At 39.2% G+C, this 13,168-nt stretch overlaps 1 protein-coding gene across 6 annotated transcripts in view; it reads left to right on the top strand.

Moving 5' to 3' along the window:
• The window catches only part of FYB1 (FYN binding protein 1), a 143,044-nt gene that overhangs the window by 89,985 nt on the left and 39,891 nt on the right, over positions 1-13,168 (top strand). For all 6 annotated transcript variants that reach the window (XM_014559677.2, XM_032471327.1, XM_014559675.2 and 3 more), the window contains one exon: positions 7,662-7,818. In XM_014559677.2, the coding sequence (XP_014415163.1) occupies positions 7,662-7,818 (157 nt within the window). The remainder of the gene's footprint in view (positions 1-7,661; positions 7,819-13,168) is intronic.

The following is a 13,168-nucleotide window of genomic DNA, read 5'->3' as shown; positions in this document are numbered from 1 at the left end:
TGTGAGATTTTCTTTTCAGTATTCCCTCTTATCATTTAAAATATGTTTTACTGTATATATTTATTTTGCAATAAACTATTTTCAATCAGCTTTTTTCCCTAAAGGGAAAAGAGTAAGGGAAAAAGAAAATCCAAATCAGTAAGGCAGGAGATGCCCTGCTACCTGTGATAGATGCCAAGTGTTGTGGGCAAACAGATGCTGACCGTGCAGACCTGCCCTCAGCAGCTTACTGTTCACCTAGGAAGAAAATAAATAAATAAATGGCAGAGTAATTTATGGGAATTTTGAAGAACAGAAAGTTAGTGTAAGAAGCTGCATGTGAGTGCCCTGTGTACAAATGAAAGAGTGCTCTCTGAGCAGCGTTGGTTGATGGGTGTCAAGCCTGAGGACAAGGAGAATAGGGACAGGACACTTCAAAGGGCAGATGGCTTTTCAGAAGCTGGCTTTCTGCAGAATGGTCACATGTCCGGCAATTAGCATGTTGTTTCAGGCACAAGGGGCAGTTTAGAAAACTTTTTTAAGAAACCATAGTAGAGGATGATTATGCCAGACTCTCTGCACAGAAAGAAATAAACATGCCCTCAGAGGTTTAATAAGAGCCTGTCCCATGCAGAACACAACGGTTCTAGGTTCTAGGATCGTCGATAAGTAGGGCACCTATGGTGTACTAGGTACGTACACATATTATTTCTTTTCTTTTCTTCTTAACTGAAGTACTATCAGTTACAATGTGTCAGTTTCTGGCGTACAGCACAATGTCCCAGTCATGCATATACATACATATATTCGTTTCCATATTCTTTTTCATTGAAGGTTATTACAAGATACTGAACATAGTTCCCTGTGCTATACAGCAGAAACTTTTTAAAATCTATTTTTGTATATAGTGGCTAACATTTGTAAATCTCAAACTGCCAAGTTTATCTCTTCCCACCCCCTTTCCCCAGTAACCATAAGATTGTTTACTAAATCTGCGAGTCTGTTTCTATTTTGTAGATGAATTCATAAGTGTACTCTTTTTTTCTTTTCTTTTTTTTTAGATTCCACATATGAGTGATATTCTCATAGTCACCCTGCAAGTTAGGAAGCAATAGTCCCCTTTTAACAGGCAGGGAATATAAAACCTAGAGAAGCAAAATAAACTACCCAGTGTCCTATAGCTAGTACTGATGGAGATTGGTGGTCAAGCCCACGTCTGAATGATTCCAGCACAAGTATTCTTTCCACCAAACCATCCACTTCCCATGTTGAAAAATTGCTTCTGGTGTTATTTGGGAATCAAGAAAGTGAAAGTAATGTTTGTTTGGTACCTAATGGGATGAATTTAACGATTTAAAATTAAACTTCCTGATTCTTAGTCCATTCTAAGATATCCAGCAGAAACAGGATGAGACATAACTAATTCGGGGAAAAAGTTTTAGTTTTTACATTTGGGGTGAGTAGACTGCCATGTATCAATGATGCAGCCAGATCAAGTAATAGCTAAGAACAAGAACATTTATTAAGAGCTACAGTGTGTCAGGTGCTTCTGTAAGGTGGGTGTGTATGACCGTTTCACAGATGAGAAAATGAAGACTTGGAGAAGTCATGCAACTTACCCAAAGCCCCTACTTGAGTAATAAATAATTGAAGATTAACATGAGTGGGCAATTCTGAACTCAAACCCAAGCCTGACTATCCTAGAACTTTTCATTCTTCACTCTGACTTGAAGCCACCCAAGCACAATAAAGATATAGAAGTGGCAAATATAGGCGTGTGTTCCAAGAAGTGTGGCTGTGAAGGGGAGAGGGAAAAGCAGCTGGTAACTGGAGTGGGGGACAAGGGTAAGAAAGGATATTGTTGAATTTCTTTAGAGGAAATCAAACCACATTTACAATGGGAAGTGCATCTTAAAGGATGAAATAGATGGTCCAGAGCACATAGTAAACACTTAGTGAATGTTTCTTACTTGGTGCAAGTGAAGGAGTTAGTAATTAACAAAGCAATTACTAACTAGTTAGTAATTGAATAATAAGAATGGCAGTTAGTATTGGTAAGAAGGATGTTTTTCCAGAGCATCACGGGCAAAGGAAATGAAGGAAGCAAGATGTAAGGAGGCTGTAAGTTAGAACAGAGGGTAAGTGGGGCGGTCAGGAGGAGTATTCTGCATGTTCTTAGTAAGATAAAAGGTTGGTTTATCTGTGGTGAATGAGGAAGGCATGAGTAGGGTCCGGGAATGTGGGCAGCTTTGAAACAATCATTATGGTAAATGTGATAGGACCTCAGTGAGACTCTGTCCTGAGAAAGCCCCTGTCTAGTTAAGTATAAATGACTGTGCGTGGGCAGGCAACTGCAAGGGTTCCTTCAAGTGTGCACTTAGATCATTTACACTTACTTAGGGCACAGCTCACCAGTCCCGACTCTGGAAATGCCATACAGTTGCTAGAGCTTTTCTTCCTGTTCAAATGGGCAATAGCTATATGACTACCCAGGCCAGAGAAAAGACAAGTCTGCGTTCTGAGTTACCGTCTCAATGGCTAAATCCTGGGGCAGGCACGTAATAATTCTCAAATAAATAAATGATGACCTTATATAAATGATTTCAAAATATTGCAAGTCAGGATAACTTAGTCATGATTTTATTTGTGGCAGCCCCTCATCCTTGTGTGATCACCTTGTTGTGTTTATTCGATGCCTCAGGCTTTTCAAGTGCTTTCATACATATCAGCTCATCTAATCCTTAAACCCATGTGGAGTAGTTGACATTTGACAGATGGAAAAACCAAATCATGTGGAAGTTAAATGACTTGCCAAAGACAAAGAGCTCTTCGGTGATAGAGCTGGTGGTAAAACCAAAGTTTTCTAATGTCTGGCCCAATTATAAGACTTCCCAACAAAAGCAGAATTAGAAATGCCTGGTCTAGAGTCAGAGTTTTATGGCAGTTGGGGCAAAATGAATGTCTTTGGTTTCATACAGGAATCCATAGATTAAAAAGGCAACTGAGAACCACAACTCTAGATTTTCCTTGGCCCCCTTGGGACATGAAGGTTATAAGTACCTTCTTAGTCAAAGGTCATACAGGTCAGAAACTATGTGGGTAGAATTCCTGAGTCCTCATAGATCTTTGTGTTACAAGAGTGTTGTGATAATATCTAGAACCAGTATTCGGCAAAAAAAAAAAAAAAAACTGAAGTGCAAAGTTTGTGACATAATACAATTTCCATTTTCTAGAACATGAGTGCACGACCACACCACCGTGTTTCTTTGTTAATCATCCCCTCCCATTTTCCCCCATCCCTTCTTTCCTTCCTCCTCAGTTTCATTTTTCCATTGATAGCTTTAGATCCTGACGTAATGTCACCATTGCGGGTAGCCTGTGTTTCAGTGAACCTGAAGCCATCCTTAGGGCAGGGCCAGACAACCCCTGGGCACCACTGACTCACAAATTACTCACAGAGGTCCCTCCTGGTTGTTTCCTTCTGGAAAAATGGCCCTGGTGTTCCGTCCATCCAGGCGTGCCTGAGCAGAAGCACGTGACTTGTGCAAGGCCTCCTCTGAGCTTCCAAAAGTAAAGAGAGAAAACGTCTGAATCAGAGGTTGTTAACGTCCCAGATTCCTGAGAGCAGTTTCCGTGTTCTAGAAGGTTTTGCAGTTTCTCTCTCCTTCATTCCCAACTCTCCCCAGTTTTTCTCTAGCCAGCACGTTCCCTAACCAGAGTACAGTCAATGCTTTCTTGTTTTTGCCCTAGTCACAGTTAAAAATCATGGTTAAGAATTTTCTTATCAAAATTATTCCATCTCTTGTAGACATTCAAGTGTTACAGCTAGGCCTAAGTCAAGCTCCCTTTTGGCTTTTTGGCAAAATGCCCAGTATCTCCTTCTTGAAACCTTGAGCTCCTATTAAAAGGCCCAGGAACACAGTTCCTGAACCTGACTTGGGAAGAGAATGGGAAGCGAATTCACCTGGTTAGCTCACGGTCACCGCCATGTCCTGTACTGTCCAGGAGACTAGCTCTGCCTGCTGCTATGAGGCCCGTATTCCTGCACAATCCTGTCATTCTTCGTAGAAGAAATTCCAGATGGTCTTTTCAATTCCAGTATTTTAAAGCCAGAGACTACCAAGGCAATGCCCTCTGAGATTTGGGAGACAAGATCCATATATATGTAGATTAGAATTTTGGGTGTTAAGTCTCAAATTTCACATTACTAATTTTAATGCCACCTAAATTCTAAACTTGTTATTTCCCTTTATTTTATTTATTTCGTATCTTTTATGTCCTTTCATGATTCGATTTCATAATCCTCAATTCCAATTCACAAGACTTTTTTTTTTTCCTTCCTACATCAGTCATTAATCTTTGGAGGCCTATTTTCCACCAGCTGCTGAATGTCTGTCTACTTTCCTGCTGTCTGGTTTCAAAATCAAATTCTGAAGCATATATCCAAAGCATCGATATATCTGAATCCTTTACAGATTACTTAACAGTCTCCAGAACAAGTCGTGTCCTAATGAAACTGAAAATAGTTGTTCAAAATTGCACTAAGAGGAAAGATACCAGTTTAAAAACCTGAACTTATGGAAATGTGTTAATATGTCCATTTGACCAATAATTTCAATTTCACGACCTTGAAAACATGAGCAGAACATAGCAGAAAGGGTGCAAACCTCTTAAATCGTCTAAGGTTCAAATTCTGGCTAAGTTTGAATTCTACTTCTATTGCTTACTGACTCTCTGACCTTGGGTAGTTTTTTAACTATCAAATGGAACTAGATAATAACATATACCCCAAAGGGGTGTTTTGAAAAATTAAATAAAATTACATATGCAAACTGCCTAAAATGGTGCCTGGCAAAAAGTCAGTGATTTATTAATGTTATTGTCATTAATCTCAGAAAATTCCTGTAAGTTTATTGTTTCTGTTTCTTCTTTATTTGCTTTACTATAATTAAAAATCCATCTCATTCTTTCCATCACATCAGACTAGATTTTTGCTTTTGAGAATTCCAGTATTAGTAATTATATTTTGGTATATTTTATAGAGTCCACAGTAAGAACTTAGAGCCAATCATATTATAGTATGTTTTTAGAGCCAATCATATTATAGTAAGTTTTTTTTTTACTTTTTTTAACTTTTTTTTGCTCCCTGAAAAACAAAGATGCTTTTCTTTAGACTTATTTTGTATACATGCAAATATAGTCCTTGTTGTATTTGAAGGTAACCACGGATTTTGCAAAGCAAAATATTCCACTGCTAAACACGACTGCAACGTAGGAAGACTTCAGCACTTGTTCTCCCAGGCTTAGTGAGGAGCAAGACACTTACAGAGTTGAGTGTCTCATGAAGCCTGTTAAATTATCTCTTGACAGTTTTCCAAAGATGATAATAATTTTTTAAAAAATCCAGCAATCCCTCTCCATCTCCCAGCCCTGCTTCCCTCTGGTTTTGGTGCACCGTCAGGTAAGCCCGCTGGGGGTGGCTGCCAGAGTTCCAGGAGGCCTCCTTGGAGACCCAGACTCAGTGGAAGAGCAGTCACATCGCTTTCTGGGCAGCTTGAGTTATTTCAGCAGGGGAGGGGAGCAGATGTCAGGCAGGCAGAGGAGCAGGGGCACACCACAGATGCCCCGTGAGGAAGTCTCGTAAGCCTGCGTCAAGATGAAACGGTAGCACATGGGTTTCAGGATAGGTCGGTTTTCAGAGTTTCCAGTTCATCATTCCCCAAACCTACATCTAATTTCTCACCTTCAGGCCTTACATCACTCTCCTGTGGCGATGCCTCCTGACTGTCAAAACCTTTTCCATGAAAAGATAAGTCACAAATGACTAGTAGACAGTTCTTCTTCTGTTTGGGCAACGGTTTATAAATATCCATTTACAGTGGCTTATTCTCTGTGTACAGCTTTCATATCACTTCTGAATCTATCAAACCGTATTGAATTAAAATAACACAAACCATATAAATTAAAATAACAAGATGTCATTTTCTCCTGTCGAATTCACTAGAATTTTTAATGTTTATTCTATAATAAACAAAGTAAGTAATAATAGCTTATTAGGCAAATGGTGCTGGGACATTGATAAATGATTTAAGAACAACAACAACAAAAACTCCATAAAAATAAATCCCGGGGGGAGGGAAATAGCTCAATGGTAAAGCCTCTGCTTAGCACGCACAAGGTCCTGGGTTCAATTCCCAGTACCCACGTTAAAAAAAAAAAAAAAAGATCCTGATCCCACACCTAATTCTAAAAGAAATTACTGATAGTTTTACAAAGTTAAATGTGAAAAAATGAATCCAAAGAGAAGTAGGAGGAAATATAAGGTTAATAATTATGTGTGTTCTCAGGGTAGGGAAGGCTTTCCTAAACATAAGTCTAATGATAGAAATTATACATAAAAGAATTTATTAACTGAATTAGAGAAAAAGGAGTAAGTCCTATATATCAGAAAAAAAATTTAACTTTATGACAAAAATGAACTGGACAAAATATTTCTAACATAACCGTTATCAATTGGAAATTTTTATTTATCAGATTCACAAGGGAACTAATTCTCCCTATCTTAAGCCCCCAAAAACAGCTGCCAAAAGAGAAAATGATTTATTCCTGTGAGAACTGTGCCTGGCAAGGAAGGTTACAAGTCAAGTGTGCAAGGACTAAGCAGTTTTTAAAACTCCAAGAGGACTGTGATAGTGAGGAGAGAGCATGAAGAGAGGGTAATATTTTTAGTAATTACCATAAGCAAAAAACTTTGGAAAGAGGCAGAAATATCTAAAAGGAATCAGAAAGGGACAGATTGGGATTTCAAAATGTAGAATAGATAAACAAGATTATACTGTATAGCACAGGGAAATATATACAAGATCTTGTGGTAGCTCACAGTGAAAAAAAAATGTGACAATGAATATATATATGTTCATGTATAACTGAAAAATTGTGCTCTACACTGGAATTTGACACAGTATTGTAAAATGATTATAACTCAATAAAAATGTTAAATGAATGAATGAATGAATGAATGAATGAATGAATGAATAAATAAATAAATAAATAAATAAATAAATAAATAAATAAATAAATAAATAAAAGAAATTAGAAAGCTTTTCCTATACTGTATAAATAGAGAAAAAGCAACAGGAAATGGAGTAGAGAAGTGGTTGCCAGGGGCTGGGGTGATGGGAAAAAAAAAAAGGGAGAGGTGGTTAGTCAAGGGTAGAAACTTTAATTGTAAGATGTATAAAATCTGAGGAACTAAAAAGTAAACCTTGGTGACTACAGTTCTCTATTGTTTAATTGGAGTCTGCTAAAAGAGTGGAACTTAAATGTTCTCACTATCCCCACCCCCAAAAAAAGGTAAATATGTGAGGCGATAGAGTGTTAATTAACTTGGTGGGGGAATCTTTTGTATGTATATCAAATCATCACATTATATTCTTAAAATGTCTTACAATTTTATTTATCAATTATAGCTCATTAACTGGGTGGGGGAGGAAATGGAACATTTAAAATGCCATGTCCATAATACTCAAATAGTATTAAACTCCTTAAAGCATTAATTCAATTTAGAATGCATTTCCTACATGTTTGTATTTAAAATCCTCATTTCTGCATTCTTGGAATAGCCAGTTCTTGTATTTTGAAGATTAGTCTTAATTCACAATATTTTTTGCTTTGCTTCTTAGGTACCAGCAAAGGCCAAACATCTTACTCAACAATGTCCCTGCCACCGCCTCCACCATCCCATCTGGCCAGCCAACCACCATTGCCAGCATCTTACCCAACACAATCACCAGTTCCAAGTCTACCTCCCAGAAACATTAAACCTCCCTTAGATCTCAAGTAAGCAAAAGATTATCTTGCTATTTCTTTGTCAATCTCTTGCCATGGATTTTCAAACTATGCTTGGCTGAATGCAGAGGGTTCCATGGTAAACTGATGGAGCCACAAGGGGGGCGGTTGGCAGGGAGAAGGAAGGATGGAGCAGGCTGCTCTCACACCTCCATACCCTTGAGCAACTGTTATTTATTTGTTTTTAATGGTGGTTTTCTCCATAAGAGTTCATTTGAAGACAATTTCCAATGCCTGTTTAGAAGTTCTGAAGCATTCTTCAGGTCAGCACCACCGTCTCCTTCACCATCATGTCATCATTATCACCAGCACCAACAACAACACCGTTATCATCATCACCATTATCACTACCACCAATATCATCATCACTGTCATCATCACCATCACCACCACCATTATCATCACCAACACCACTACCACCACCATATTTTACTGACCACCTATGATGTTCTAGGCACTTCACATAAGTAATCACTATAGCCTTATGGACTGGAGACTGTTGTCATCGTTTCACAGATGAGTAAATGGAACTTTACAAACTTCACAGAGGCTAAGTAACTTCTCCAAGATCACACAGAATGTATATTGCAAAGGTGAGCCAATTGTCAGTCTGAATCCAAAGTAAATGCGTGCTTTTAACCACTCTGCTAAATAACCTCCTTTAAGTAAAAAATGCAGGTTTTCTCTGAATCTTCAGATTTTTGGCTGTATATTTAAAAACTATGAAACACTTATTCAAGCCCACTCTCATTTTTCTTTGATTGTACTTTTTAGAAATGTCAAAACTGTATGGGCTATTATATATGGGCTCTTTATCCATGACTTACCAGAATAGGTGCTTGAGGAAAAAGCAAGCAGAGGTTGGAATGGAATGAAATGTTGTTTCAAAAAGAAATATTCAGACAAACATACCTCCTTACAGATCACAGTAGGTCTTCCCTCTGTTGCTTTGCGTGATTCTCCTTGACCACAAATAAGTAGGATCCCCAAAATATTGAGCTACAGTTTCTTTTTCCTTCACTTCAGTCCCCTACCAGATGGATGTTCGTTACATTTAAAGTACTTAATATCCATAATCCATATAATAGAATCTATTAATGTCAATATCTGATTGACAGCTTTCCTTTGATGCTGTTGATTACAATTTAGACTAGGGGTTGAAAACAACTTGACATGGATAGCTACCACTATGCTTCACTTTATTATGCTTTTTTGGGAGGAGGAGCGTGGATTAAAGGCATAACTCCAACTAACTAGAAGGTGTTAGAGCAGCTTAGTGGCTACTATCTTATATAAAACCTGCATTGTGCATTTATCTTAACCGCATGCCTTTCCAGGCATTTGAGTTTATGACATCCAGTTACCAAATACAGGTGTAAGCCATCTGCCTACAAACACATAAGTGCCGAATAAATATTTGTGTCATTTGTTTCTATATACACTTGATTTCTGTGTAAATTACTTTCCTTTCATATGTATTAAATCGTGTGTCTTTTTCCTAATTTTTTTCCTATTCTGATGAATTTGACCCATTAGATTTTAACCTTAGTACTTTGGAACTTTATCACATGACTCTATCCCAGCTACTAGCTCCCAGGAGGCTTCAGAATCCTGTCTAATTCTAGAGAGAAATTTCAATAAATACCTTGAGCATGAGTTCCTGATCACTCATAAGATATAAAGACTAGTAACTATTTGATTGAAGAAATGGAGAGGAGGAGTATTTGGCACGAGTCCTACTATCTGGGGAGCCCTCTAGACCACCCAGATGTTTAATGATCCACTCAATGGACACATGGGTCTCAATGTATGGTGGTACTCGTGGCTAAGATTTACCGCAGTCACACTCTTCTTCTGAACCTGGGAGTAGACAAAGTCAGACTGCTCCTTCCTCCAGCTACAAAAATGCAATACATGTATAATGTTGCATCCGAAGGAAGCCCATTAGAGGCAGCTTTTTGCTGAGATCTGGCACCTACACACCTACCTTCTGCCTAGCAACTACCAAAATACCCAGACTTCTGAAAGGAACGCGGGTATTTACCATAAGTCACGTGGTTTGTACAGTCCAAGCACAGCAAAGGACTCATCATTAGGCAACTTTTCCTATCCATTCAGGGAATGCTTTAGGAGCTGAGTTCCCAGATACAAGCTGACAGCCAATCTTGATAGCAGATTCTTTTAAAAAGAGCAGCTTCAGGCCTGCTCTGTTAACTCTTTCCTGTAAACCTCTTCCCTTAGAATCCATTGTGATAAAGCGAGGGCTAAAAATTTAGCAGGAAGAAAGCATTTCAAAAACAGTCCTATAACCTGGACCGAACATCGTATGGATGTTGGTCAGTTTCCCACCTTTGCAGGAAAGTTGAAAAGGGCCTGCTAACCAGCCAAGCTCAAATTCTTACTTGTAATATTGTTTTCATAAGAAATTAGTAAAAGCCACCAACTGTAGTAAACTTTACTTCATTCCTATTTCCTTTTTATTGAGAACTCCTAATTAGAAGGTCTGATTCATCTTAGAGTCACCAACTCCTCAAAATGCACACTCTCCAAACAAAAAAGGTGGAAAGAAACCAGAATCTTAAATGTTACATTGCCTAGATAAGCTAGAGTTGGAGTATCTGAAAGTTAATTGTCAGATGGGGAGAACACAGAGAATGAAAGCTAAGGGACATCTATAACATTTTTTTTCCCCAAAAAGTAAAAATGTGATGTATAGTGAAAGACATTCAAGCTCCCATCAGAGAGCTCAAGGAAAATCCGAAATGAAGAAATATGTGGGTTGGAAACTTTTGCCCAAGTAGGGGAAGCTAGATAAAACACAAAGAGGAAATGAAAGTAAAATGGGTCTTGATATTCAGACTTACAAATTTATATTTCATGTGAGAGGGAAATTTATGGGATGATCTTTAGGTAAAATTGTGAAAGATGAGTGTTTCTGTGTTTTTCCTCATACTACCAGCCTTCCAAACTCACACATGGGTGTTCCCAGGTGCTCCCTCTGCATCCTGCAAACGTGGCTCCTCCATCCCCCACCGCAAATCACTGGCCACACTCGGGTCAAGATCTAATAGGTTTTTTTAATTCATGCAATAATTAATAGTAATCATCCCCTACTTTGTGTCTTTCTAGTAAGAATTCAGGGAATATCAGAGAACAAAATAAAGATGGTTGCCCACATAAAACAGGGGGTGAGAGGCACAAGGAATAAAAATAATAAACAGATAAAGGATATAGTATGTTAGGAACTATCAAGGGCTCTGGGAGAAAACAGAGCAGGGTTAGGTGGTGTCGTTTGAGGGTGAGCTGGGGACAGCATGTTGCAACTTCTAAAGAGAGAGGTGGGGGTAGCTCCCTTTATGGGAAGTTATGCTTGAGCAAAGACTCAAGGAAGTGAAGGAGTTAGGTATGCAGATATCTGGAGGAAGACCATTCCAGAACGTTCAAGGACCCGGAAGCAGGGAGCCTGGGCTGGAGTAGATGAACAAGAGAAGGATAGTGGAAAACACTCAGCTCGTGCAGGACCCTGCAGGTCACGACAGAGGCCGTGGCTCTTATCCTAAGTGAAACGGGAAGCACTGAAAGAGCCTGAGCAGAGCAGTGAGGTTTTCTGACTTACGTTTTATAAATATCACCTGAACAGCAGTCTGAAAAGAGACAGGAGGCAAACATTGAAGAAGGGAAGCCAGTTAGGCAGATAATGCAGAAATGCAAGCAAGATGTGGAGGTGGCTCTAACTAGGATGGCGCAATGGAGGTGGTGAGAGGGGTCTGGATTCTGGACATATTTTAAAGGTAAAGACAACAGAATTTGGATTTGGGGTATGAAAGAAAAAGGGGACCCAAGGTGGCTTCAAGGTTTTTGGGCCTGAGTAACTGCAAGGATGATGTTTCCATCAACTGAAATGGGAGAGGCTGAAGATGAGCAGGTTTGGGGCTGGGGACGGTCAGGAGGGCCTGGCTATGTTAAGCATGTGGTGTCTTTTAAACATCCAAGTCTTGGAGTTGTTGAGGAGGCAACTGGGGATAAGAAATGAAGAGTTTGGGAATGGATTCTGGGTTAAAAATAACATATTTGAGCATCAGGGGCATATAAATCCATACTTAAAACCACGAGACTGTTAAGATCACCAAGGAAGTGAGTAGAACTATAAAAGAACCGAGCCCTGGGGCACTCGAACTCTCCTAGGCCTGGGAGAAGAAAACTCAGTAAAGGAGAATAAAAAGGAGCAACCAAGAAAGTAGGAAAAACCCCGAGTGTAGTGTCCTGGAAGCCAAGTAAAGACCTAATTACCGGGAGGAGACAGTGATCAGCTGCTAAAGGCCAAATAAGTGAGAAGCGTGGAGGTCAGCGTGGGTGATGTGTGGGGAGTAGCTGGGTTACAGCCTGACTGCAATAGCTTCACAAGCGCCTGGAAGGAGAGGAAATGGAAAGAGCAATTACAGACGACTGTTTAAAGGAGAAAAAGGAAGCCAAAAAAATGGGGCAGTAACTGGTGAGGAAAGTGGAATTGAGATTTTTTTTTTTAAGATGGAAGAAATAACAGCATGTTTGTATGCTTGTGGGAGAGACAAGCAGGAACGAGGGGGAAATGATGGGGAGAGGGGAGAATTCCCAGAACCAAGGACTAGAACAACCAGTAACTAGCGCTCAGGTGAGGGAGGGACTGTCTTCCCAAGGGCATAAATGACCGATAAGGCTCACAGTTCTTCGGGGTGGAGAGCCTGTATTGCTTAAGGCAAGAAACTGAATCTCTCATTGGGATCAAAGAAAGAATTTCAGGAGATAGCGTGGCCTTGATCACCTGCCTGCTTCCCAGAAGTCACTGGTAATTATGTCATGCAGGTCAGGATGCCTTAAGAATGTGAAGGATTGGAGGCAAGTGAGAATTGGAAATAATAAACATCTTTAAACAAAAATAGTTGAGGCTGAAGTTATATCGTATTTTAAATTGTATCGTTTCCCCACCTAGTGGTCAGAAATCAGCTAGTTCCCTTTTCAGCTCTTTCACTCAGATGTCGAAAGACGAATGGACCGAAAGGGGTCAAAAGGGCTTGTTTATCATTTTCAGGGTTCAGATCAACATCTTTAGGGTAACTCACTTCTTGGTACCATTTTTTAAAATGACTTATAATTTTAACAGTATAATTCAGAACCAATGGCTGAATATTTTGGTATACAAAATAAATTACATTGTTGTTAATAGTAATGAAACAGGAAACAGGAAGTAAGAAGAAATAATAAATAATGGAAGTGACTCAGGCTGGAAAAGGAATGGTTAAACAGTTTTTACCCTGCTGTCGTTCTTAGTGTAAGGTATTTTATTTTCTGACTGTAAAATTAG

Source organism: Camelus ferus, chromosome 3 (genome assembly GCF_009834535.1).
Source record: "Camelus ferus isolate YT-003-E chromosome 3, BCGSAC_Cfer_1.0, whole genome shotgun sequence".
In the NCBI taxonomy this organism is placed as follows: domain Eukaryota; kingdom Metazoa; phylum Chordata; class Mammalia; order Artiodactyla; family Camelidae; genus Camelus; species Camelus ferus.
This window is presented reverse-complemented; position numbering and strand designations above follow the sequence as displayed.